General features: G+C 42.7%; 2 protein-coding genes across 2 annotated transcripts; both read left to right on the forward strand.

The window, feature by feature from the left end:
* The first annotated feature begins 2,979 nt into the window (after nt 1-2,979).
* Nucleotides 2,980-5,020, forward strand: LOC146894643 (proline-rich protein 23A3-like). Its single transcript, XM_085688530.2, has one exon. It carries the CDS (start codon nt 2,980-2,982, stop codon nt 3,754-3,756), a length of 777 nt encoding a protein of 258 aa, XP_085544656.1. The 3' UTR covers nt 3,757-5,020.
* Nucleotides 5,021-7,230: 2,210 nt separating this feature from the next.
* Nucleotides 7,231-16,983, forward strand: LOC146894644 (proline-rich protein 23A3-like). Its single transcript, XM_087905924.1, has 2 exons — nt 7,231-7,377; nt 14,843-16,983. Exons 1-2 carry the CDS (start codon nt 7,231-7,233, stop codon nt 15,473-15,475), a joined length of 780 nt encoding a protein of 259 aa, XP_087762050.1. The 3' UTR covers nt 15,476-16,983.
* The last annotated feature ends 5,528 nt before the right edge of the window (nt 16,984-22,511 follow it).

Genomic DNA, 22,511 nt, shown 5'->3' on the forward strand with positions numbered 1-22,511 from the left:
GGCTACTACCTTACAATTTGGCTTGTTTTTGAAATGCTATTATTGCTCATGTGAATAAAAATAAATAGTAATTTTCAAGCCATTTAATTCTGTATGAAAGTGGGTGAATATATGGTCAGAGCTGCTGGGTGTGGTGGCATGTGTCTATAATCCAAGCACTTGGGAGATGGAGGCAAAAACAGGAGTTGGGGACAGATTCTGCTACACAAGAGTTCAAGGACAGCCTGGCTACATGAGATTATCTCAAAAACAAAACTAACATTAGGAATAAAGAAATGGTCAATGTCAAGAACACAAGTCCCAAGTCCTTGCTGGCTTTAGTTACTACACACCTAAGGCTCAAGAAACTCTTGGGTCCCATTTATTCATGTACTCCTTGTAGCCAGTTTCCTGGATCCAAGTCCCCTGAGCTTCATCCCCTCACCTGGGCCCATCTATGTATACCTAATTACCTGTCATTTTTGCCAATTTAGTCCACCCAGAACTTTAAGCATGATGTACTAATTTGCTGAATCATATTGAGTAACACTGATGAACATGTCTAATAAATTCACCCTACAACCTTGGGCATTTCTTTTTGAACCTGGGCTCTCACTGTGTACTCCTGGTTGGCCTTGAACTCAGAGATCCACCTGCCTCTGCCTCCCAAGTGAGGGGATTAAGGGCCTTGGCACTATGTCCAGTGTCTTTAGGCACTTTAAAGAGGAGGGGGAAAGCAGGTAGGATGAAGAACATCTGATTGAAAACCAAGCACAACCATGTAGATATTGCACTATGAAAACACCTAGAAGCCTGTTTCCTAATGGCTCAAATATCCCGTTAGGATGCAATGACCTTCTTACTACTGTTCTCTAAGCATTTGCTCTATGATGCAGAGGAACAAGGCTGGCAAGAGCAAGTGAGAAAGGCCAGTTAAAATCTGTCAGTAAGTACCAAATCCCTAATAAGCATTCGCCACATTTCAGAAGCATTGCACACCACCCCACAACCACTCTGTACAACAGGATGGTGTTGTCCATGTTAACATGAGAGGAAATAGAGTCCCAGAAGCGGTGAAATGACTAGCCCAGTATCACCCAGTTAGGAACTGGTAGAGTAGGGGAAACCAAGATCCATGCTAACTCATTTCTGTCCCAGTCAGAAGATCACATACCAGATTTTTCACCAAGTTAAGGTCGTGAGACCAAGCAAACAACAGACATAGGTGCCACCATCTCAGCCCTGAGACCCTGTCCATATGCTGCCTGACTTTGTGCTAATCCATCTCCCCTTACACTATGACACTTACTGCCCTGTCTTCAGTAGCACCCTGTTCGGGAACATTCTGCCGCTTGGAATTTTTGACCCATCAAGGGTCACAGACAGACCTCTCCAGGACCCAAAGCCAAGCCTCACTCCATCCCCGTCCTTGGCCTGGTGCTCAGCCTAGGTCACCTATGAACCAGATTGCAGCTTCCAGAAACATTCCATCTCACTCCAGGGAAGGCACCTCTGGATCTGTGGGTTCCTACCAGAGCCTTTCAAATCCTCCAGGAGCCCAAACTGGCCTCCCAGGATTGTCTTGTCCCAGGCTGCTATTCCTTGGGAAAATTTTCAGCCTCACGGGCAGATACACCGGAAATCCAGCAGGAAGGGAATATCCAGACTGAAGGCCAGCATGCCCTGAACGGCTCAGCACCCAGGCCAGACTTTTAAAATCCCCTAAAAACACTAATATCAAAGAGACGCACAAGAGGATTCCAGTAGCATCACTGACATCCACAGGTTTAAATGTTCCTCTCAAAGGGTCTGACTTAGGTAGAAAATGGCTTATCATTCCATCTCTGAGGAGAAAGCAGGAGGAACTTCAGTTCAAGTCATTGAACTTAAGCTTAAGTCCAACCCCCCCCAAAAAAAGGAGAGGATTCAAACAGGATAAAATTTTCTGTAGCCCTTAATAAATGAACAAAATGTTCTATCATAATAATTACCTCCGGGCTGAGGGATCACGTAGCTAAAAGATAGGCATCAGTAGAACTATTTCTCTTGTCGTCAATAGGCATATAAATACATACACTACGCATTCTTAAAAAATCAGTGATGTCTATTTTACCGGTATCATCCCGCTACCTCGACAAACCAAATAGGCCTTGACTTGAAGCAGCAGCTTAGATCCATTCGCTGGAGCAGTATCAACTTCCCCAAGGCTTGAAATGCCGAACCTAGTTTAGCTCTATCCCAAAGCCTAGAAAAGTTTTTAACACAATTGGCATTGCTTTTCAACAGTTATATACTGGACAAAAAACAGATATACATTATTCGTCAGACTGGGGATTTAGATCCAATTAAGGAAGCTTGTATTTCAACTGACAGCATAATGCTTACAAGACTGGCTCGCATAATAAAGATAGCAACTTTAATCACAAAACATGTTAATTTATGTTCTCTTTTACCATCCGTGGAGGATGATTGATGATCATTTAAAAACTGGACAGAGGCTGAAGGATGCACACAAAGCTCCCGACGCTATAAGTCAAGAGTAGAATACGGTACTTCTATTTTGAAGGTTGAAATCCAGGCTTACGCCACAGCGTCCTTACATAACATTCCACTCGCGAGACTTGAGCAGTGATGGCTTACTGCTATAATCTGACCATAGCATACAAGGCCCACAATCCAAAGCGGGGGCGAAGGCCTACAAACCAAATGGCTGCTGATGGAGTGCTAAGAACGGAATACCACACACTGACCTACAAACTACAGCCATAGCCATTGGTCAGATCGACAGTGCTGGGCGGAGCCAGGAAGAGGCGGGGCCTATCATGACATTTCCCTATTCGACCTGTTTTCCCGCGCCTCTCTTGAAATAGAATTGATGCCTGGGACATATCCGGCGGGACGTGAGGAAAACGCAGCACTCCACAGCCAGAACAGCAGCCGCCAGGTTGCACCTCTTTGCACTGCAATCCACGCCTCCGCAAGCCCCACATCATCACCAACATGCTGGGAGTACGACCCCACAGCCCCGGCGCCGACCCCGAACCCTGCTGGGCACCGCAGCCACAAGGAACCAGCCCTGCCAAGCGCCGCCGCCTCCAAGAGCCAGAGGCGCCATCCCACCTGGAAGAGCCCGCCGGGTCCGCCAGCGACGCCACGACATCCATAGTGTTCCTGGCCGCTGGCTGCTCCATGCAACTGCAGCTGGATGGCATCAACCTGCTGCTGGAGCCAGATCCCACCTCGGTCCTGGAAGTGTCGCTCCCTGAACACACCATCATCCTGGTGCCTGAGGGCCTCCAGGATTCCTACCATCTTGGGCAGTCTGCGTTCTTGTCCGCCAGCCCGCAGGGGGGCGCTGTCCTGGAAATGCCAGAGGACGACCTCCTAGTCCTACAGCCAGGATCCTTCTGTGAGTACATTCTAGAAAGTTCCTACCAAGAGGACCCCTGTGATGAGGATGTGGACTCTGGCTGCCTGTCACTCTGGATGGATCCTCCAGCTGGTCAGGCAAGTGAGCACTTTTCCTCCACCAACAGGATGCCCAGTCCTTGGCCTCAGGGCCACATCCCAGAACCATATCCTTCGGGGCCTTCCCCGAATGCAGAGCCATATTCTCCAAGGTCTATCTGGGACCAGGACAGCTACCTGTTGGGACCCTTCCTCAGCTCACCCCTGCAACCTCTGCCTCAATCTCCTCCTCCAAGTCCCCAAGAACAGCGACCTCCATCCTCTCCGCGGGCCCCGTGCAAGGCCAGGAAGAGACTGTTCTGTCAATAAACTGTGCTGCACAAATCCTGATGCCCCTCATATGAGAGATTGACTTCCCAATCGTGACTGCCTCTGCACAGCCTACAAGGTTAGAAGGGCACTCTTGTTTTTGAAATGGGAAGAATGCAGAACATTGGATTGCTGGTTGGCTACAAAGTCTGGAAGGAAGATCATCACCTCCAGATCACGTGCCGGTTGACACTCACCTGCATTTGGTCTTTGAATTGACCAGTCATGTTTTCTATACAGAAGTCATCCTCGGGAAGTCTCATCACTGCAGTCCTGATTTTGCCCCCAACTTGCAGCACTTTCCCTCATACTTGACCCTATCGTTCCTCTTTCCCCAACTTAATTTCTTGAATTAATTAATCATTGATAATGAAAATCGTTTATTACTTTACCACTACCCTTCCGACTCTGCCAGCTTTTTTGTCATGGGCCCTTTCCTTATGGAGGTCCTTCCTTATTTGGGAGAATCTAGCAAATGGTTGCGCTTCACAGATGTCGTTCTTTATGAAACAAGCTTAGCAAGGGAAGTAATGATCATACTCTTTTTTTGTTTTGTTTTGTTTTTTGTTAGTTTTTGTTTTTCAAGACAGGGTTTCTCTGTAGCTTTTGGAGCATGTTCTGGAACTACCACTTGTAGACCAGACTGGCCTCAAACTCACAGAGATCCACCTGCCTCTGCATTCTGAGTGCTAGGATTAAAGGCGTGTGCCACCAACACACAGCTCATGCTATTTTTTAATAAGTAATTAATTGGGGAGAGGCTATTGTTTGCATTGTGGTTTTATTTTGTTTTTTTTCTTTTTGATTTGGTTTTACTTTTTCAACAAGAAATAAGTCTTTTGATATCATTTTCTGTATTTTTAATATAGTTCTCTGTCCTGGAGGTCATAATTCTAATGTTACAATAATTAATTATAAGACTATATTGTTAGAATAATTAGAAGATCCCAAATTTATGTTATTCAGTGTTACTGGTATGTAGATATGTCTTATATTGATTTGATTTCCAACAAATTTATTTATTTATTTAGTAATTTTATGTATCTTCTTCTGAATGTTTGATTAAAAAACAGTATCTCTACTGAGAAAATGGGGGCCTTTGACATATCTAAAACATCTTATTTTTCCTTAACATTTACTATGAAAGAGTTAAGTTCAGTTGAAGTGTATTTGTTAGGGACATTCCTATCATATAGAATGCAATTACTTAAATTTTATAATAGAATATTAGCTTTTCTGTAAATAGTTGTTAGATAGTATTTGTCCTGATGAAGATGTTACTTAATAATGTTTCTGATATTTCAAAATAGTTAGAATATTTTGTTTTGGTTTGGTTAAGTATTAAGACTTTGTCAAAATGTTGGATTTAATAATTGAATTAAATTATATTTTCAAAACTTGAGTATTAGAGTACCTTCATGTATGAGCTATGTTGAGCCCTGAGTCTATGGCACACACACAACAGGGTAAGAGAACATATGAGACCAGGGTTGGGGCTAAGGACATTGTAAAACTTAAATACTCTTTCAGATACTAGAGCAGAGATGGTTAAGCAGAAATGATTGAAGAGTTGCATTACGGTGTCACATGGTAACGTCTTAAGAAGTTTTTTGTTTTGAGCATGGTGCTGTATGGTGTCTTTTTCATTGGTCCATGTTCACAAAATGTACAACTAAGGAAGGCCCTTTGCACCCCTGCTAGTCCATAGGATTTCCATCTGATTGTCATTATACTCTGGGAAGTTTTTGCTTTGGGAAGTTAGAGAGTGTTTGATTTTTGGTGAGTTGCGTTTTTTGAGACAGGACAGTCATAACTGTCCTGAAACTCACCATGTAGGGAGATCAGCCCAGGCTTAAACCAACAGGGATATACCTGCCTCTGCATCTCAAGTGCTGGGATAACAGGCATATATACCACCAAGTCTGACTTGTTTGTATATTTTTGTGCATGTGTTTGCTGTTTTCTTGTTGTTGTTATTTGGTTTCTTTTTCTTTTCTTTTTTTCTTTTTTTAGACAGAATTTCTCTGTATCTCTGGCTGCCCTGGAACTCAATCTGAAGACCAGGCTAACCTCGAACTCCGAGATCTGACTGCCTCACTAGTGCTGAGATTAAAGGTTTAAGCCACCACTACCTGGCTTGCTGTTTGTTTTTATTCAAACCACTCTTAACTAATATTAAAATGTTCATATAGAAAATGACATATATATACACATATACATATATATTAATTTTGTACATATGTTTATACAAGGTAATACATTGTATAGAGTTATAGTGTATATGTGTGGGTATATATACATATATATTATATATACACATGTGTGTGTGTGTATGTGTGCATAACATGAATGCCTGTATAGGCTAAAAGAGGGCACTGGATCCTGTAATCAGAGTTACAAACAGTTTGAGCTGCCATCTGGATACTGAGAATAAAGTAGGGTCCTCTATAAGAGCAACCAGTGTTCTTAACCACTCAGCCATTCCAACACTGATCCATATTTTGTAATGAAATAAATCAATACAGATAAACCAGTATATCAACATAAAGCTACTCTGGGAACATCAATAATTAGATTTTGGTTATTCGAGTTTGTTGCCAGTTTCTTTATTCGTTTTTCTATTCGTGTACCTCATTCCTTCTGTATATCCTCCTTAATTCTTTTTATTTTTTTATATAAAAACACATTTGTATATTTGTTTTGCTTGTGTGCACACTACTGTCCTGGCACCATGTGGATGTCAGAGACTAACAGGAGTCTGTTCTCTCCATCTATCCTGCAGGTCCCAACACTTGAACTCAGGTTGTCAGGTCTGGGCACGATCACCTTTACCCACTGATCCATCCCTATGGCCCCTTTTTTGTCTTCTTTGTAGGCTACAATGTTCAGTTTTATATACCTAGGGTTTCCTTGTGTAGCCCAGGCTTGCCTCAGACTTGAAATTCTTCTGCTGCAGCTTCACAAGGGCTAAGATGTTTGGCGTGAGCCACCACCTCTGAGCAGCCTACAAAACAACCTCAGGAATTCTTTCTTCCATGGCCTATGTGGTAAGTCTTAGGTTATGTCTCGAAATGTTTCGTGGACACCTACTAACTTGTGCTATTTTCGCTGGGTTTGAAATTCTAAAAGCACATCTATTTTCTCTCATTACTTCAAGATACTGTTCTTTCCTGCTGCTCTTTGATGTATGTAAGAAGTGTCCTGAGTAAACAGGGGAAGGGTGTAATGGGAGGTAATGGGGGATGGGAACATGAGGGATGGGGATGGTCCATTTAGGGGAACTACAAAGACGGAGAGCAATGAAAGACATATCCTGATAGATCGGGCTACTATGGGTTTAGGGAGAAACCTGGTGCCAGGGAAACCTCCATGAACCCACAAAGATGACCCCAGTTAACCTCCTAGCAACAGTGGAGAAGGTGCCTGCACTGGCCTTCTTCTGTAATCAGATTGGTGACTACCCTAATTGCCACCATGGAGCTTTCATCCAGTAACCGATGGAGGCAGATGCAAAGATCTACAGCACAGCACTGGGCCAAACAGAAGGAGGAGGAGGAGGACATGAGCAAGCGGAGTCAAGATCATGATGGGCAGACCTACAGAGACAGATGGCCCGAGCTCGTGGGAGTCGTGGACTCGAGACTGACAACTAGGGTGCCTGCATGGGACTGACCTAGGTTCTCTGCATGTGGGTCACAGTTGTATAGATTGGTCTGTTTGTGGGGTCCCTAGCATTGGGACCAGGATCTGTCCCTGGTGTCTAAGCTGACTTTTTAGAACCCATTGCCTGTGGTGGATGCCTTACTCAGCCTTGAAGCAGTGGGGAAGAGCTTGGTCCTGCCTCAACCTGATATGGCAGGCCTTGCGGATTCCCTCATAGGAGGCCTTACCATTTCTGAGAAGTGAGTGGGATAGGCACAGGGAGGAGAGGAAGGAAGGTAAACTGTAGGTGGTATATAAAATAAGTAAAAAGCTTAAAATTATCCAAATAAAATATGAATTTTATCAACTTGAAGAAAGTATCTCTTTTTGTACTGCTGTGTAATTAATCTGCTCACTTTAGTTTCAAATGGATGAGGTTAGTCATAGAAATCTGTCATTTGGGACTCAGTGAACTACATCTTTGGGTTACTTCCTGCTTCAGGTCTCAATGTATGAAATATCTCACTGGGCTGGGGATGTAGCTCAGGAGTATGAATCCCGAGTCTCTACACAAAAGAGAAGACTAGAAATCCTCTCCTAGGTCACTGGACTTCTCTCCAATCTCTCCAAGTGGGAAATGGTGTCCTGTTCCATGACGTGTTCCCCCGTCTCCGTCTGTTTCCATAGCCTTGATTGTAACATGTTCCTCTCTTACAGTTAGCTGATGCCTCATCCTTTTCAAAATTCTGCTTGTTATTCTTATAAGACAGTATTCCCTTTACTGGTGCCTTTTTCATTTCAAAACATCTAACTATATGTTCTTTAAACTCAACTTGCTACTTGGTGGACTTAAGAGAACCTTCATCCAACAACAGATGGGAACAGAGGCAATGACCCATATCAGAGCACTGGACTGAGCTCCCAAGATCCAGTTGAAGAGTGGAAGGAGTGAGAGTTTGAGCAAGGAATTCAAGACCATTGAGGGGTCATCCACTGAGACAGTTTGCTTGAGCTAATGGGAGCTCACCAACTCCAACTGGACTGGGAGTGAATGAGCATGGGAACAAGCAAGGCCCTCTGAAAGGGGTTGACAACTAGGACAGACTGAGGGGCCACTGATAGTGACACTGGGATGTGTCTCTACTGCACAAACCAGCTTCATGGGATCCTATTCTCTTTGGATGTAAACCTTGCTCAACCTAGATGTAGTAGGGAGGGCCTTGGACATTTCACAGGATGGGGTGCATGACACTCCCTTAGGATTGGAGGGGTGGGGGAGGGTCTGTGGAGGTAGACAGAGGGGACTGGGAAGAGGGGAGGGAGGGAGAATTTGCATTGGCATTTTTTTAAGTAATAATAAAAAAGGAGAAAAACAAATAAAAAAATAAGCCAGGCAGTGGTGGCACATGCCTTTAGTCCCAGCACTCAGAAGGCAGAGGCAGGTGGATCTCTTTGAGGTCAAGGCCAGCCTGGTCTACAAGAGCTAGTTCCAGGACAGGCTCCAAAGCTACAGAGAAACCCTATCTCGACAAACCTATATATATATATATATATATATATATATATATATATATATATTCCATACAAATTTGGTAATATGTGTGGCTTATATAGAATACAAGATACTAATTTATAAAATTAGATACAACTTTTTTAACATTATAAAATATATAAAGAATGGCAAAAATAAAACTTAATAAAACTTTATAGCAGAAAAAAAACTCAACTTACTTTGGGACTAGAGAGATGGCTTAGGGATTAAGAGCACTGGCTGCTTTTCCAGAGGACCCAGGTCCAATTCACAGCACCCACAAAACATCTCACTATTTCTAACTGCAATTTTAAGGGATCCAAAGCTTTCTTCAGGCTTCCTTGGGCACCAGACACACATGTATTGCAGTAACACTCATACAGTTAAAACATACATATGTGTATACATATATGTGTGTCAGTTCATGAAACAGGGATAGATCCTCATCCTACTACTAGGGACCCCACATCATATATAATATATATAAATAAATTTACACGTATGTATATATATATTATATATAATGAGTTCGTTTCATTTCACAGCTTTTAGTCAATATTGCCTAAACTTCCTGCATCTTGGATGTTATCTCCTTTTCTATAAAAATTTTTAAATGAAATTTTGTTTCTGTTAGCTTAATAATTACATTTTCTCAGGCATAAATATCCCAAATTATTCGGTAGGATCAATACAGATACTCTGGGTAATTGGTTCATATCTTTAATCTCAACACTTGGGAGACAGAGACAGGCAGATCTATGAATCCAAGGCAAACCTGGTCTGCTTAGCAAGTTTGAGACCAACAAGAACTACACAGTTGAGACCCTGTCTAAAATAATGTGTGTGCTATTATTTCTATATTAAACACTGTTAGCTTTGTCTAGTCTCTGCTAGAGAAAAAGGACTGCACATATACAAGATAGTTCAAATAATTCATGCATTTCCACAGTTTTTTCTATAAACCTTGAACTCATAACTAAAAATTTTCCTCTAGCACTATGATGCACTCACAAGATGTTAAAAGAGAATACCCACTTTGCATATGAATTTGTTTGACCAAGTGTACACGAGAATTGATATAGCCCACACCTGTAATCCCAGCACTCAGGCAGCTGAGGGAGGGAGCCTTGTAATTCTGAGACAACATGGACGATAGAGAAGGAAACTATCTAAAAATTAAAAATGTCTTCCTCAATGCATTTTTAGACCAGAAAAGTCAATGTCCTTTTCCTTTACCCAGGGCCGATGGTTATATCCCTACAGTGTTCACTGGTGTTCCATCAGATTCCCAGGTCCTTGAACAAGGCTTAAAAGATTCAAAGGTCCCCTTGTGATCAGGTCCTCATGAAGTATATAAATGGTCTCCCAATATGTTCAGAGACTGAGACATAGTAGACAGGTCTCATTTACTGATTCCCAGCCTCAAGGAGAGACATGAAAGTTTCAAAAGATGCTACAATTCTGTCAAATCACAGTTGCGTTTTTGATATTCTAATTCTTTACAAAGTAGCAGGTTTCCTTGTGATATTGTCCAGCATAGTTGCCGTTGACCCTCTCCCATTGCCTCCTCTCACTCATCTCTCTGTTCCCCATCTTGGTTTCAGAGATCCCAAGCACTCTCAGTGACCCCGTTCATTTTCCTGTCCCACGTGTTCTGTCACCCGCCCACCTCTCTTCTAAAGTCTATTGTTTCTCTTCCCGTGGGTCCCTTTCTTGTTCTCTGACCTCTACACACCTTTCTTTCACTTAAGTACACGTATAAAAATTCGAAGCTAAGATGTCCATATGAGGAAGATCATGGGGCTCCTGCTTATAAGCCTAGGATATCACACTTAACATGTATATTTTTCAGTTTTCTGAATTTTCTTCACATTTTGTAAGTTCAGTTTTCTTTATGGCTGGATAAAATCCCACCTTATGCAGAAAACACATTTTCACCACCATCCACCACTTCGTGGACAGTGTAATGGTGTCTCAACTGTCAAGTTGATGAGGCCTAGCAACCCCTGGGGAATGCAGTTCTGAGTACGTCCATGGGCAACTACCTTGATCACATTCACTGAGATGGAAAGATGTGTCCACTGTAGGTGGCACAATTTCCTAGGTTGGAATCCTAATCCACAGGGAAGGAGAAAGTGCTCTGAGCACCAGCATCCCTGCTCTCTTCTCTCTGACTGAATGCAGTGTGAGCAGCAGCTTCCAGCACCAGTGACCTCACCAATTCCACCAGGATATAATGTAGCCTTGAACTCTGAGCCAAAATCAGCTCTTTCTCTCTGAAGTTCCTTTCATCAGGGTATTTCAACACAGCCAAGGAAAAGTAAAGGCTACTCAGCTGATTGCATTTCCTTGTTATTAGAAATCGATCTGCAGTAAACAGGAGTGTGCAAGTGTCTTAAAACATAGCTATTATTCAAAATATGGCCTACATTGCCACAGAAAATACTTCTCTCTCTCTGTAGCATGAAAGCCACTCTCAAATAGTCTAGACTCTTTGCTAAAGAATATAGAAAGTAGCTGGATAGTGCAGACAATGTGTGTCAATCCTTTTCTGCAATCAAAATGCCTTTTTCTGAATGAAGTCCTCACTCAGTTAACTGAGATTCTTCCTACAAGAAACCAAGTGGCCATGAGGATGCATGTGATTGCAATGACTACTCATGGACTTGAACTCTCAAGTAACAAGGAGAGAGAGAGGACCCAATGATATTATTAATGAAAAGGTATTACAAAAAACAGCCTTCATGAAGCCTGTTATTTGTTTTCATTTTTCAAGACAGGGTTTCTCTGTAATTTTGGAGCCTGCCTGGAGCTCACTCTATAGAACAGGCTATCCTCAAACTATCAGAGATCTGCCAGTCTGTCTCCCAAGTGGTGGGACTAAAGGTGTGTGCCACCACTGCCCAGCTCTGATAGAACTTTTATATTTAAGAACTGAGTTGGGAATTTAGAAGAGAGTGCTCTGAGAATAAGCTGTCTGAAATTGTGATTAAGGAAGAATTCCAAGTAGGGATAATAGAGACAACAGCTAATGAAGTAGGAGGAGCATACATAGAGTTGATTAGAGGAGCCAAGCCTTATGGCTAAGTCCTGTGAGTAAGTCTGACCAGCTCAGCGGGAGGCTGAGGCCAAAGAATCACGGGTGCAAGGCCAACCTGTTCTATAGAGCATATTCAAGCCGGGGAATGGAAACAAACAGAGCAGGTAATGATGGAAACTGGGAAAACACATTAAAGTGGGTCAAAGGGCTTGGAGGTGGGGCTAGTTGCTCAACCAGCTGCCTAGAATGCAGAAGGCAGGGAGTTGGATCACTAATACTGAATTTAAAAAGAAAGAGGGAAGAAAAGGAAGAAGAGAGGGAGGAGAAAGAAGGAAGGAGAAGGTGGGGGAGACATTGCGTGTTAATTCAGAAGTCACGCAAAGTACCAGTGAGCATGTCACAGGAGGTTATCAGACAGAGATGATGTGTCTTTGGTTTAAATTAAAATGCAGGTCTGCATCATATTCCCACAGTAACTAAACTAGAAATTAAACACTTGGTGTTTGGGGATTGAATGTAAAGTTTTTAATAGTGCTACAGTTGGAGATGGAGATACACTTTGGCTGCAGAACACTCACCTAGGCTGCAATAAACGCTGTGTCCAATACCCAGCACAACGGAAACCAGATAGGACACTGCATCCCTGTGCTCCTGTCAGTGTGGTTGTTGAGGCAGGAGGATCAGAAGTTAAAGGTCATCCTCCTCCGCATACCACATTGGATCATGGTTAAATTATGTTTCAAAATATAATTAATTAATAATAGAATATAGAACATATACTTAGAATACTAAATTTTTATTTTTAGTGCCTCAGATTTTTTTTGTGAAGTTTTGTAGCCTGACCTAGAGCTAGCTATTGTAGACCAGGCTGGCCTCGAACTCACAGAGATCCACCTGCCTCTGTCTCTTGGGTGCTAGGATTAAAGGCGTGTGCCATCATCGACAGCTTAATGTTGTTTCAATATTTAATGCTCTCAATGATACCTTCTGCTTTCTTTCTTCTTATTGTTATTTTAAGAAAGGTCTTTCTATGCAGTCCTGGAACTCACTATGTAGGAAAGACCTCTCTCAAACCCGCAGAAATATTCTTGTCTCCAACAGAATTAATGGGTGTACTACTACAGCCAGCCTCCACCCCCCACCCTGTCTCTCTCTACATATATATTGTTTGTTTATTTATTGAGACATGTTTCTCTGTGTAGCCCTGGCTGTTCTGAAACTATGTAGTACAAGGCCAACCTCAAACTCACAGAGATCCGCCTGCCTCTGCCTATTTAGAACTGGGATTAAAAGCATTAGGTGCCACCACTTCCAAACTTTTTATGGGGAGGTGGATTAAATTTAATTATCTCTCTCTAGCTCTCTTTGTCTTTCCTTTTCTTTACCTTATTTTTTTTTCCTTTTACAGGGGCTCATTCAACTGAGACTGACCTCTAGGCTCGAATTACTGCTTCTAGCACCCTGGGGGCAGATTCTAGGTGACCATCCAACACACTGGGCCTATCTTTAACAATTTTATTACAGCCCTCAATCCTCAGGAAATCTTTGCCTGAATGTTTCACGTTAGTATTTTAAAGGCCCTTCTCAGAGAGATGGAGAAACTCCTGTGCAGTTCACAAACCACGGGGCAGGAGATATGTTCCAAGAGATGCTTAGGATGCTAGCACAAAGTTCCAGGTTCCATCCACAGCAGGCTAAAACTCGAGTGTGGTGGTCCCCTCATGAAACCCAAGCATTCAGTAAATTTATCTCCCTCATATACACTTTCTGTTTTTTTTTTTAAAAAAAATTTGTATATTTATCTTAGTGTATGTGGATGTGTTGCCTGCATGTTTGTCTTATATCATCTACTTGCATGTTGCCAGTGCAGGCCAGAAGAAGGTATCTGGGATTAAAGGTGTGTGGCACCACCACCCGGCTGCTTGTTTGGTTTTAAAAATGGTGTCCCAATATGTGACCCAGGCTAGACCCAAACTTGAGATTCTCCCTCTCATGATGCTGAAATCACATTCTATCAACCACAGGACTCACGTACACAGTGACATTTTCTCCGAAAAACGAAAACAAAATAAATAATTTGATAAGCAATGAAGTTAAGAGAACTGAATATTTGGGGAAGTGGAGGAAGCATCCTTTTCAGTGATTATTTTTTTAAGAAAGAATAGATAGGACCTCTCTTTATAGTCTCAGATGTTCTAGAGCTTTGTAGACCAGCCTGGCAAATTCTAGGTGGTCTTTTAAATTTCAGAACAACTCAAAAACAGGAATTCTAAAGATCAGTCATATTAAAGTCTTATTCCGAATATGTCACCAAAAAAAAAAAAAAAAAAAAAAAAAAAAAAAAGAAAAGACCGGCCAGGGGCTGGTGGCACACCTCTTTATTCCCAGCACTACAGAGGCAGAGGTTGGCGGTTCTCTGTGTGTTCCAGGCCAGCTTGGTCTACATGTGTTCCTCCAGGATGGGCTCCAAGTTACAGATAAAACAATTCTCCAAACACCAAAAAAATTAAAAATAAAAACCAAACAGTATTGGTACATGCCTTTACTTTCAGTACTCGATAAGAAGAGTCAGGCAGATCTCTGTGAGTTCAAGGCTAGCATGGTCTACTGAGATAGAATCAGGTCAGCTAAGGCTGACACAGAGAAAACCTGTCTCAAAAAACCAAAAAATAAAAAATAAAAGACACGAAAGATATTCTGGCCACACTAGGATAAAAGCATTTCTTAAGTATATCCTAGGATACTAGAAAGCCCAGCCCACACTCCTGGTCGGAAATGGAGGCTCGAGGGGCGGAGCCTGGCGTGACATTTCACGACTTCTCTTTCCGGTCCAACGCTTGGAATTTAATTGACGTCCAGGGCGTATCCGGTAGGACGTAATAAAGCGCAGGACTCCAGGGCCAGTGACTGCAGCTGCTCTGCCAGCACCAGCGCCACTGTCCTCCCTGCACCCTGCGCCTCGACAGCTCCACAGCGCAGTCCACATGCTGAACATGCAGCCTAGCAGCTCCAGCACAGACCCTGCACCCTGCTGGTCACCGCAGTCACAAGGACCCAGCCCTGCTGAGCAATGCAGCCTCCAAGAGCCTCCGGCGCCACCCGGCCTGGAAGAGCCTGCAGGGTCCGCCAGCGATGCGCCCACCTCCGTGGTGTTCTTGGCTGCCGACTGCGCCATGCAACTGCAGCTGGATGGCATCGACCTGCTGCTGGAGCCGGATCCCACCTCGGTCCTGGAAGTGTTGCTCCCTGAACACACCATCATCCTGGTGCCTGAGGGCCTCCGGGATTCCTACCATCTTGGGCAGCCTGGCTTCTTGTCCGCCAGCCCGCAGGGGGGCGCTGTTCTGGAAATGCCAGAGGACGACCTTCTAGTCCTACAGCCAGGATCCTTCTGTGAGTACATTCTAGAAAGTTCCTACCATGAGGATTTCTATGGTGAGGATGAGGATGTGGACTCTGGCTGCCTGTCACTCTGGATGGATCCTCCAGCTGGTCAGGAAAGTTAATACCTTTCCTCCACCAACAGGATGCCCAGTCCTTGGCCTCAGGGACACATCCCAGAACCATAACCTTCGGGGCCTTCCCCAAATGCAGAGCCATATTCTCGCAGCTCCATCTGGACCCAGGACAGCTACCTGTTGGGACCCTTCCCCAGCTCACCCCTGCAGCCCCTGCCTCCAGCTCGTCCTCCAAGCCCCCAAGAGCAGAGCCCTCCATTCTCTCCATGGTCCCCATGCAAGGCCAGGAAGCAACTGTTCAATGAACTGCGCTGCACAATTCCTGATGCCCCTCAAGTGAGAGACTGGCTTCCCAACGCCCTCATGAATGGCTTTGCACAGCCTACAAGGTTAGAAAGGCACTCTTGTTTTGAATTGGGCAGAATGCAGAACATTGCATTGATGATTGGCTAGAAAGTCTGGAAGGAAGAACATCGCCACCAGATCAGGTGCTGGTTGGTACTCACCTGCATTTGGTCTTTGAATTGACTGCTTCCTTAGACTTTTTCTCTACAGAAGTCACCCTCGGGCAGCCACATTACTGCAATCCTGGTTTTTCTCCCAACTTGAAGTACTTTCCCTCAAAACTTTACCCTATCATTCACTTTCCCCCAACTTAATTTCTTGAATTAACTAGTCATTGATACTGAAAATTGTTTATGATTTCACCACTACTGTGCCAGCCATTTTGCCATGGACCCTTTCCTTACCGAGGTTCATTCTCATTTGGGAAAATCTAGCAAACGGTTTCACTTCACAGATTCTGCTCTGTATGAAACAAACTTAGCAAGGGAAATAATTATCATGTTCTTTTTTTTTTTTGATATCTGCCCGCCTATGCTTTTTCGTGCTGGGATTAAAGGCATGTGCCACCACTACCCAGCTCATGTTATTTCTTTTTTTAATGAATGGGGCTTTTATTTGTTTTTGTGGGGGTTGTTTTGGGGGTTTATTTTGATTTTCCTTTAGAAGCAGTTGGTTTTACCTTTTCTTTCAACAAGAAATAAGTCTTTGATCTCATTTTGTGAATTTTTTATATAGTTCTCTAGTTCTGGGGCGTCATAATTCTAAGTTAAAAGAATTAGTTATAAGACTACAATGTTAGAATAATTAGATTTATGTTTTTCATTGTAACTAGGGTATAGATATGTCTTATGTTGATTTGATATCCAACAAAATTTATTAATTTCTTTACTATTCTTATGTACCTTCTTTTGGGTGTTTGATAAAAACAGTATCTCTACTGAGAAATTGGGGGCCTTTGACATATCTAAAACATCTTATTTTTCCTTAACATTTACTATGAAACAGTTAAGTTCAATTGAAGTGTATTTGTTAGGGACATTCCTATCATATAGAATGCAATTACTTAAATTTTATAATAGAATGTTAGCTTTTCTGTAAATAGTAGTTAGATAGTCTTTTCCTGCTGAAGATGTTTCTTTATAATGTTTCTGATGATAAAAATGTTAGATTCTGTTGTTTTGGTTTAGGTTAAGTACTAAGACTTTGTCAAAATGTTGGATTTAAAAATTGAATTAAATTGAATTTTCAAAACTTGAGTATTAGAGTACCTTCGTGTATGAGCTATGTTGAGCCCTGAGTCTATGGCACACACACAAAAACTTGGTTAGAGAACAAATGAGACCGGGGTTGAGGCTAAAGGCATTGTAAAACTTAAATACTCTTTCAGATACTTGAGCAGAGATGGTTAGAAGCAGAAATGATTGACGAGTTGCTTTATGGTGTCTAATGGTAACATTTTAAGAAGTTTTTGTTTTGAGCACGGTGTTCCATGGTGTCTTCTCCATCAGTCCATGTACACAGAACATACAACTAAGGAAGGCCCTGTGCACCCCTGCTAGTCCATAGGATTTCCTTCTGATTGACATTATACTCTGGGATAGTTTTGCTTTGGGAGGTTAGAGAGTGTTTGAATGGCTGATTGGTAGGGTTGGGTTTTTTGAGGAAGGATATCCCTGTATAGTCCAGAGTGTCTTGAAACTCACCATGTAGGGAGATCAGCCCAGCATCAAACCCACAGGGATCTACCTGCCTCTGCTTCCCAAGTGCTGGGATTACAGGCATATGGTACCAAGTCTGGCTTCATTGTATACTTTTGTAAATGTGTTTAGTGGAATTTTTTTTTGAGACAGGATTTTTCTCTGTATCTCTGGCTGTCCTGGAACTCACTCTGAAGACTAGGCTGGCTACAAACTCACAGAGACCCGCCTGCCTCCCAAAGCTGGGATTAAAAGTTTGAGCCACCAATGCCCTATTTTTTTATTTTTTTTAATTATTGAGACAGGGTTTTATTGATTAACTCTGTCTATGCTTGGAACTCATTTTTGAGAATAGCCTGGCCCACTTCTAGCTCCCGAGTACTGGGATTAAAGGTATGTGCCACCACTACCTAGCTTGCTGTTTGTGCTTTATCCAACACACTCTTAACTAATATTAAACTGTACGTAAGAAAATGACATACATATACATGTACATATATATGTATTTTGTATGCATGTATATACAAAGAATATATATATGTGTACATAAACGCACACATAACACATGAATACCTGAATGCCTCTCTAGCCAGAAGAATGCATTGGATTTACTGCAATGAGAGTTAAAAACAGTTTGAGCTACCATCTGGGTGCGGGGAATAAAACTAGGGTCCTCTATGATACCAACCAGTGTTCTTAACCACTGGACCATTCCAAAACTGATCCATATTCTATAATGAAATAAATCAATACTGAAAAAGCCGATATCAACATAAAGCTACTTTGAGAACTAATCAACATAAGGTTAGATTGGGAGCATCAATAATTAAATTTTAAATATTCAAAACTCCTTGCCAGTTTCTTTACTCACTTTTCTAATCTTTTCCCTCACTCCTTTCTATTCTCCATACTTCTTAATTTTTTTAAAAAAGATGTCTCGAAAAACAAAAAAACAAAAGATAGATTGATATATTTGCTTTGCTTGTGTGCACACTAGTGTCCTGGCACCATGTGGATGTCAGAGACTAACAGGAGTCTGTTCTCTCCATCGATCCTGCAGATCCCAACACTTGAACTCAGGTTGTCAGCTCTGGGCACGATCACCTTTACCCACTGATCCATCCCTCTGGCCCCTCGTTTGTCTTCTTTCTCGGCTACAATGTTCAGTTTTATATACCTAGGGTTTTCTTGTGTAGCCCAGGCTTGCCTCAGACTTGAAATTCTTCTGCTGCAGCTTCACAAAGACTAAGATGGTTGGCGTGAGCCACCACCTCTGAGCAGCCTACAAAACAGCCTCAGGAATTCTTTCTTCCATGGCCTATGTGATAAGTCTTAGGTTATGTCTCGAAATGTTTCGTGGACACCTACTAACTTGTGCTATTTTCGCTGGGTTTGGAATTCTAAAATCACATCTATTTTCTCTCATTACTTCAAGATACTGTTCTTGCCTGCTGCTCTTTGATGTATGTAAGAAGTGTCCTGAGTAAACAGGGGAAGGGTGTAATGGGAGATAATGGGGGATGGGAACATGAGGGATGGGGATGGTCCATTTAGGGGAACTACAAAGAGGGAGAGCGATGAAAGACATATCCTGATAGATCGGGCTACTATGGGTTTAGGGAGAAACCTGGTGCCAGGGAAACCTCCATGAACCCACAAAGATGACCCCAGTTAACCTCCTAGCAACAGTGGAGAAGGTGCCTGCACTGGCCTTCTTCTGTAATCAGATTGGTGACTACCCTAATTGCCACCATGGAGCTTTCATCCAGTAACCGATGGAGGCAGATGCAAAGATCTACAGCACAGCACTGGGCCAAACAGAAGGAGGAGGAGGAGGACATGAGCAAGCAGAGTCAAGATCATGATGGGCAAACCTACAGAGACAGATGGCCCGAGCTCGTGGGAGTCGTGGACTCGAGACTGACAACTAGGGTGCCTGCATGGGACTGACCTAGGTTCTCTGCATGTGGGTCACAGTTGTATAGATTGGTCTGTTTGTGGGGTCCCTAGCATTGGGACCAGGATCTGTCCCTGGTGTCTAAGCTGACTTTTAGAACCCATTGCCTGTGGTGGATGCCTTACTCAGCCTTGAAGCAGTGGGGAAGAGCTTGGTCCTGCCTCAACCTGATATGGCAGGCCTTGCTGATTCCCTCATAGGAGGCCTTACCATTTCTGAGAAGTGGGTGGGGCAGGCACAGGGAGGAGAGGAAGGAAGGTAAACTGTGGGTGGTATGTAAAATAAGTAAAAAGTTTAAAATTATCCAAATAAAATATGAATTTTATCAACTTGAAAAAAGGCTCTGTTTTTACTGCTGTGTAATTAATCTGCTCACTTTAGTTTCACGTGGATGTGGTCAGTCATAGAAATCTGTCATTTGAGGGCTGAGAGATGGCTCAGAGGTTAAGAGCACTGACTATTCTTTCAGATGTCCTGAGTTCAATTCCCAGCAACCACATGATGGCTCACAACCCTTTATAATAAGATCTGGTGGCCTATTCTGGCCTGCAGGGATTCATGCAGGTAGATGCTGTATACATAATTAATAAATAAATCAAAAGAAATTTGGAACTCAGTGAACTACATCTTTGGGTTACTTCCTGCTTCAAGTCTCAATATATGAAATGTCTCACTGGGCTGGGGATGTAGCTCAGGAGTATGAATCCCGAGTCTCTATACAAAAACGTGAAGCAGAAGGAAAGAGAACGTGAGCAAGGAAGGCAAGATCAGAGGGAACCTTCATCCGACGATGGATGGCGAGACAGACGGAGACCCACATTGGAGCACTAGACTGAGCCCCCCAAGGTCCAAATGAGGAGCAGAAGGAGGAAGAACATGAAAAAGGAAATCAGGACCGCGAGGGGTGCGATCACCCACTGATACAAGGGGACTGATCTAATGAGAGTTCACCAAGGCCAGTTGACTGGGTCTGAGCGAGCACGTGATCCAGCCAGATTCTCTGAATGAGGCCGATTCTCTGAAAGTGGCTGGCCTGGAGTCTTTCTGAAAAGCCATTGACAATGACACTGGGACTTGTTTCCTCTGCATATACTGGATTTCTGGGATCCAGTCTGCTTGGATGCTCACCTTCCTGGACCTGGAGGGAGGGGGGAGGAGCTTGAACTACCCACAGGGTGGGAGACCCTGACTGCTCTTGGGGATGGAGAGGGAGGAGGGGAGAGAGTGGGGGAGTGGGAGGGGGTTGGGAGGAGGGACAGAAATGGAGACTTTTGTATTTTAATAAACTTTGAGAAAAAAAAAACCTGCAAAGTAAAAAAAAGAGAGAGAGAGAGAGAAGAATAGAAATCACTCTTTTAGTCTCTGAACCTCTCTCCAGTCTCTCCAAGAGGGAAATGGTGTCCTGTTCCATGACGTGTTCCCCCCTGTCTCTGTCTATGTTTCCATAGCCTTGATTATAACATGTTTCTCTCTTACAGTTAGCTGATGCCTCATCCTTTTCAAAATTCTGCTTGTTATTCTTTTAAGACAGTATTCCCTTTACTGGTGCCTTGTTCATTTCAAAACATCTAACTAAATGGTCTTTAAACTCAATTGCTCTGGGACTGGAGAGATGGCTTAGGGGTTAAGAGCACTGGCTGCTCTTTCAGAGGACCCAGGTCCAATTCACAGCACCCACATAACATCTCACTGTCTCTAACTGCAATTCCAAGAGATCCAAAACTTTCTTCAGGCCTTTTTGGGCACTAGGCACTTACATGGTACAGAAAGACAAATACGGTTAAAGCAATGCACATTATAAGTACTTGTGTTGTGTGTGTGTATGTGTGTGTATCAGTGTGTATTTATATTATATATAATCAACGTGGTTTTTTTCACAATTTTCAATTTTAGTCAACATTACCTAAATTTTCTGCCTCTTGGATGTTATGTTTTTCTTCTATAGAAATTTTTAAGCATTGTTCTTTTGTATCTATTAGCTTAATAATTACATTTTTCTCAGGCATAAATACCCCAAATTATTTGGTAGAATCAATACTGGTAGACTGCATAATTGATTCATATCTTTAATCCCAGCACTTGGGAGACAGAGACAGGCAGATCTCTGAGTCCAGTGCAAACCTACTCTACTTAGCAAGTTCCAGACTAACGAGAACTGCACAGTTGAGACCCTGTCTAAAATGATATGTGTGCTACTATTTCTACATTAATTATTGGTAGCATTGTCTAGCACCTTTGCTGTAATAAAGGACTGCACGGATACACGATAGTTCAAATAATTCTTGCATTTTCCTAGTATCACAGTTTTTTTTTCCTGTTAACCTTAGTACCTTGACTGAAAATATTCTTCTAGCCCTGTGATGCACTCACAAGATTCTAAAAGAGAAAGTCCTACTTTGAATGTGAACTTGTATAACTAAGTGTACACCAGAATGGACATAGTAGCCCACACCTGCAATCGCGGCATTCAGGCAACTGGGGGAGAGGGGAACAATTGTAAATCTGGGACAGTCTGGACCATAGAGGGAGACACTCCCTCAAAAAAAATGCCTTCCTCAATGAATTTCAAAACCAGAGTAATCAATGTCCTTTTCCTTTACCCAAGGAAGATGGTTATATCCCTATAGTGGTCGCTGGTATTCTGTCAGCTTTTCCCAGGTCCTTGAATAAGGCTTAAAAGATTCAAAGGTCCCCTTGTGATCAGGTCCTCATGAACTATATAAATGGTCTCCCAATATGTTCAGAGACTAAGATGTGGTTAGACAGGTCTCCTTTAATGATTCCCAGTCTTAAGAAGAGACATGAAAGTTTCAAAAGATGCTGCAATTCTGACAAATCAGAGTTGCACTGCTGATATTTTAATTCTTTACAAAGCAGCAGGTTTCCTTGTGATATTGTCGAGCATAGTTGCCATTGACCCTCTCCCATTGCCTCCTCTCACTCATCTCTCTGTTCCCCATCTTGGTTTCAGAGCTCCCAAGTACCCTCAGTGACCCCATTCATTTTCCTGTCCCACGTGTTCTGTCACCCGCCCACCTCTCTTCTAAAGTCTATTGTTTCTCTTCCCGTGGGTCCCTTTCTTGTT

Source organism: Myodes glareolus, chromosome 4 (genome assembly GCF_982192425.1).
Source record: "Myodes glareolus chromosome 4, mMyoGla1.1, whole genome shotgun sequence".
Taxonomy (NCBI): domain Eukaryota; kingdom Metazoa; phylum Chordata; class Mammalia; order Rodentia; family Cricetidae; genus Myodes; species Myodes glareolus.

Excerpts from the sequence above, each read along its gene's own strand:
- LOC146894643 (XM_085688530.2), top strand. The coding sequence starts at position 2,980 with ATGCTGGGAGTACGACCCCACAGCCCCGGCGCCGACCCCGAACCCTGC.
- LOC146894644 (XM_087905924.1), top strand. The coding sequence starts at position 7,231 with ATGGAGCTTTCATCCAGTAACCGATGGAGGCAGATGCAAAGATCTACA. Across the intron at positions 7,378-14,842 it reads GAGACAGATGGCCCGAGCTC|GACGTAATAAAGCGCAGGAC; the intron begins GTGGGAGTCGTG and ends CGTATCCGGTAG.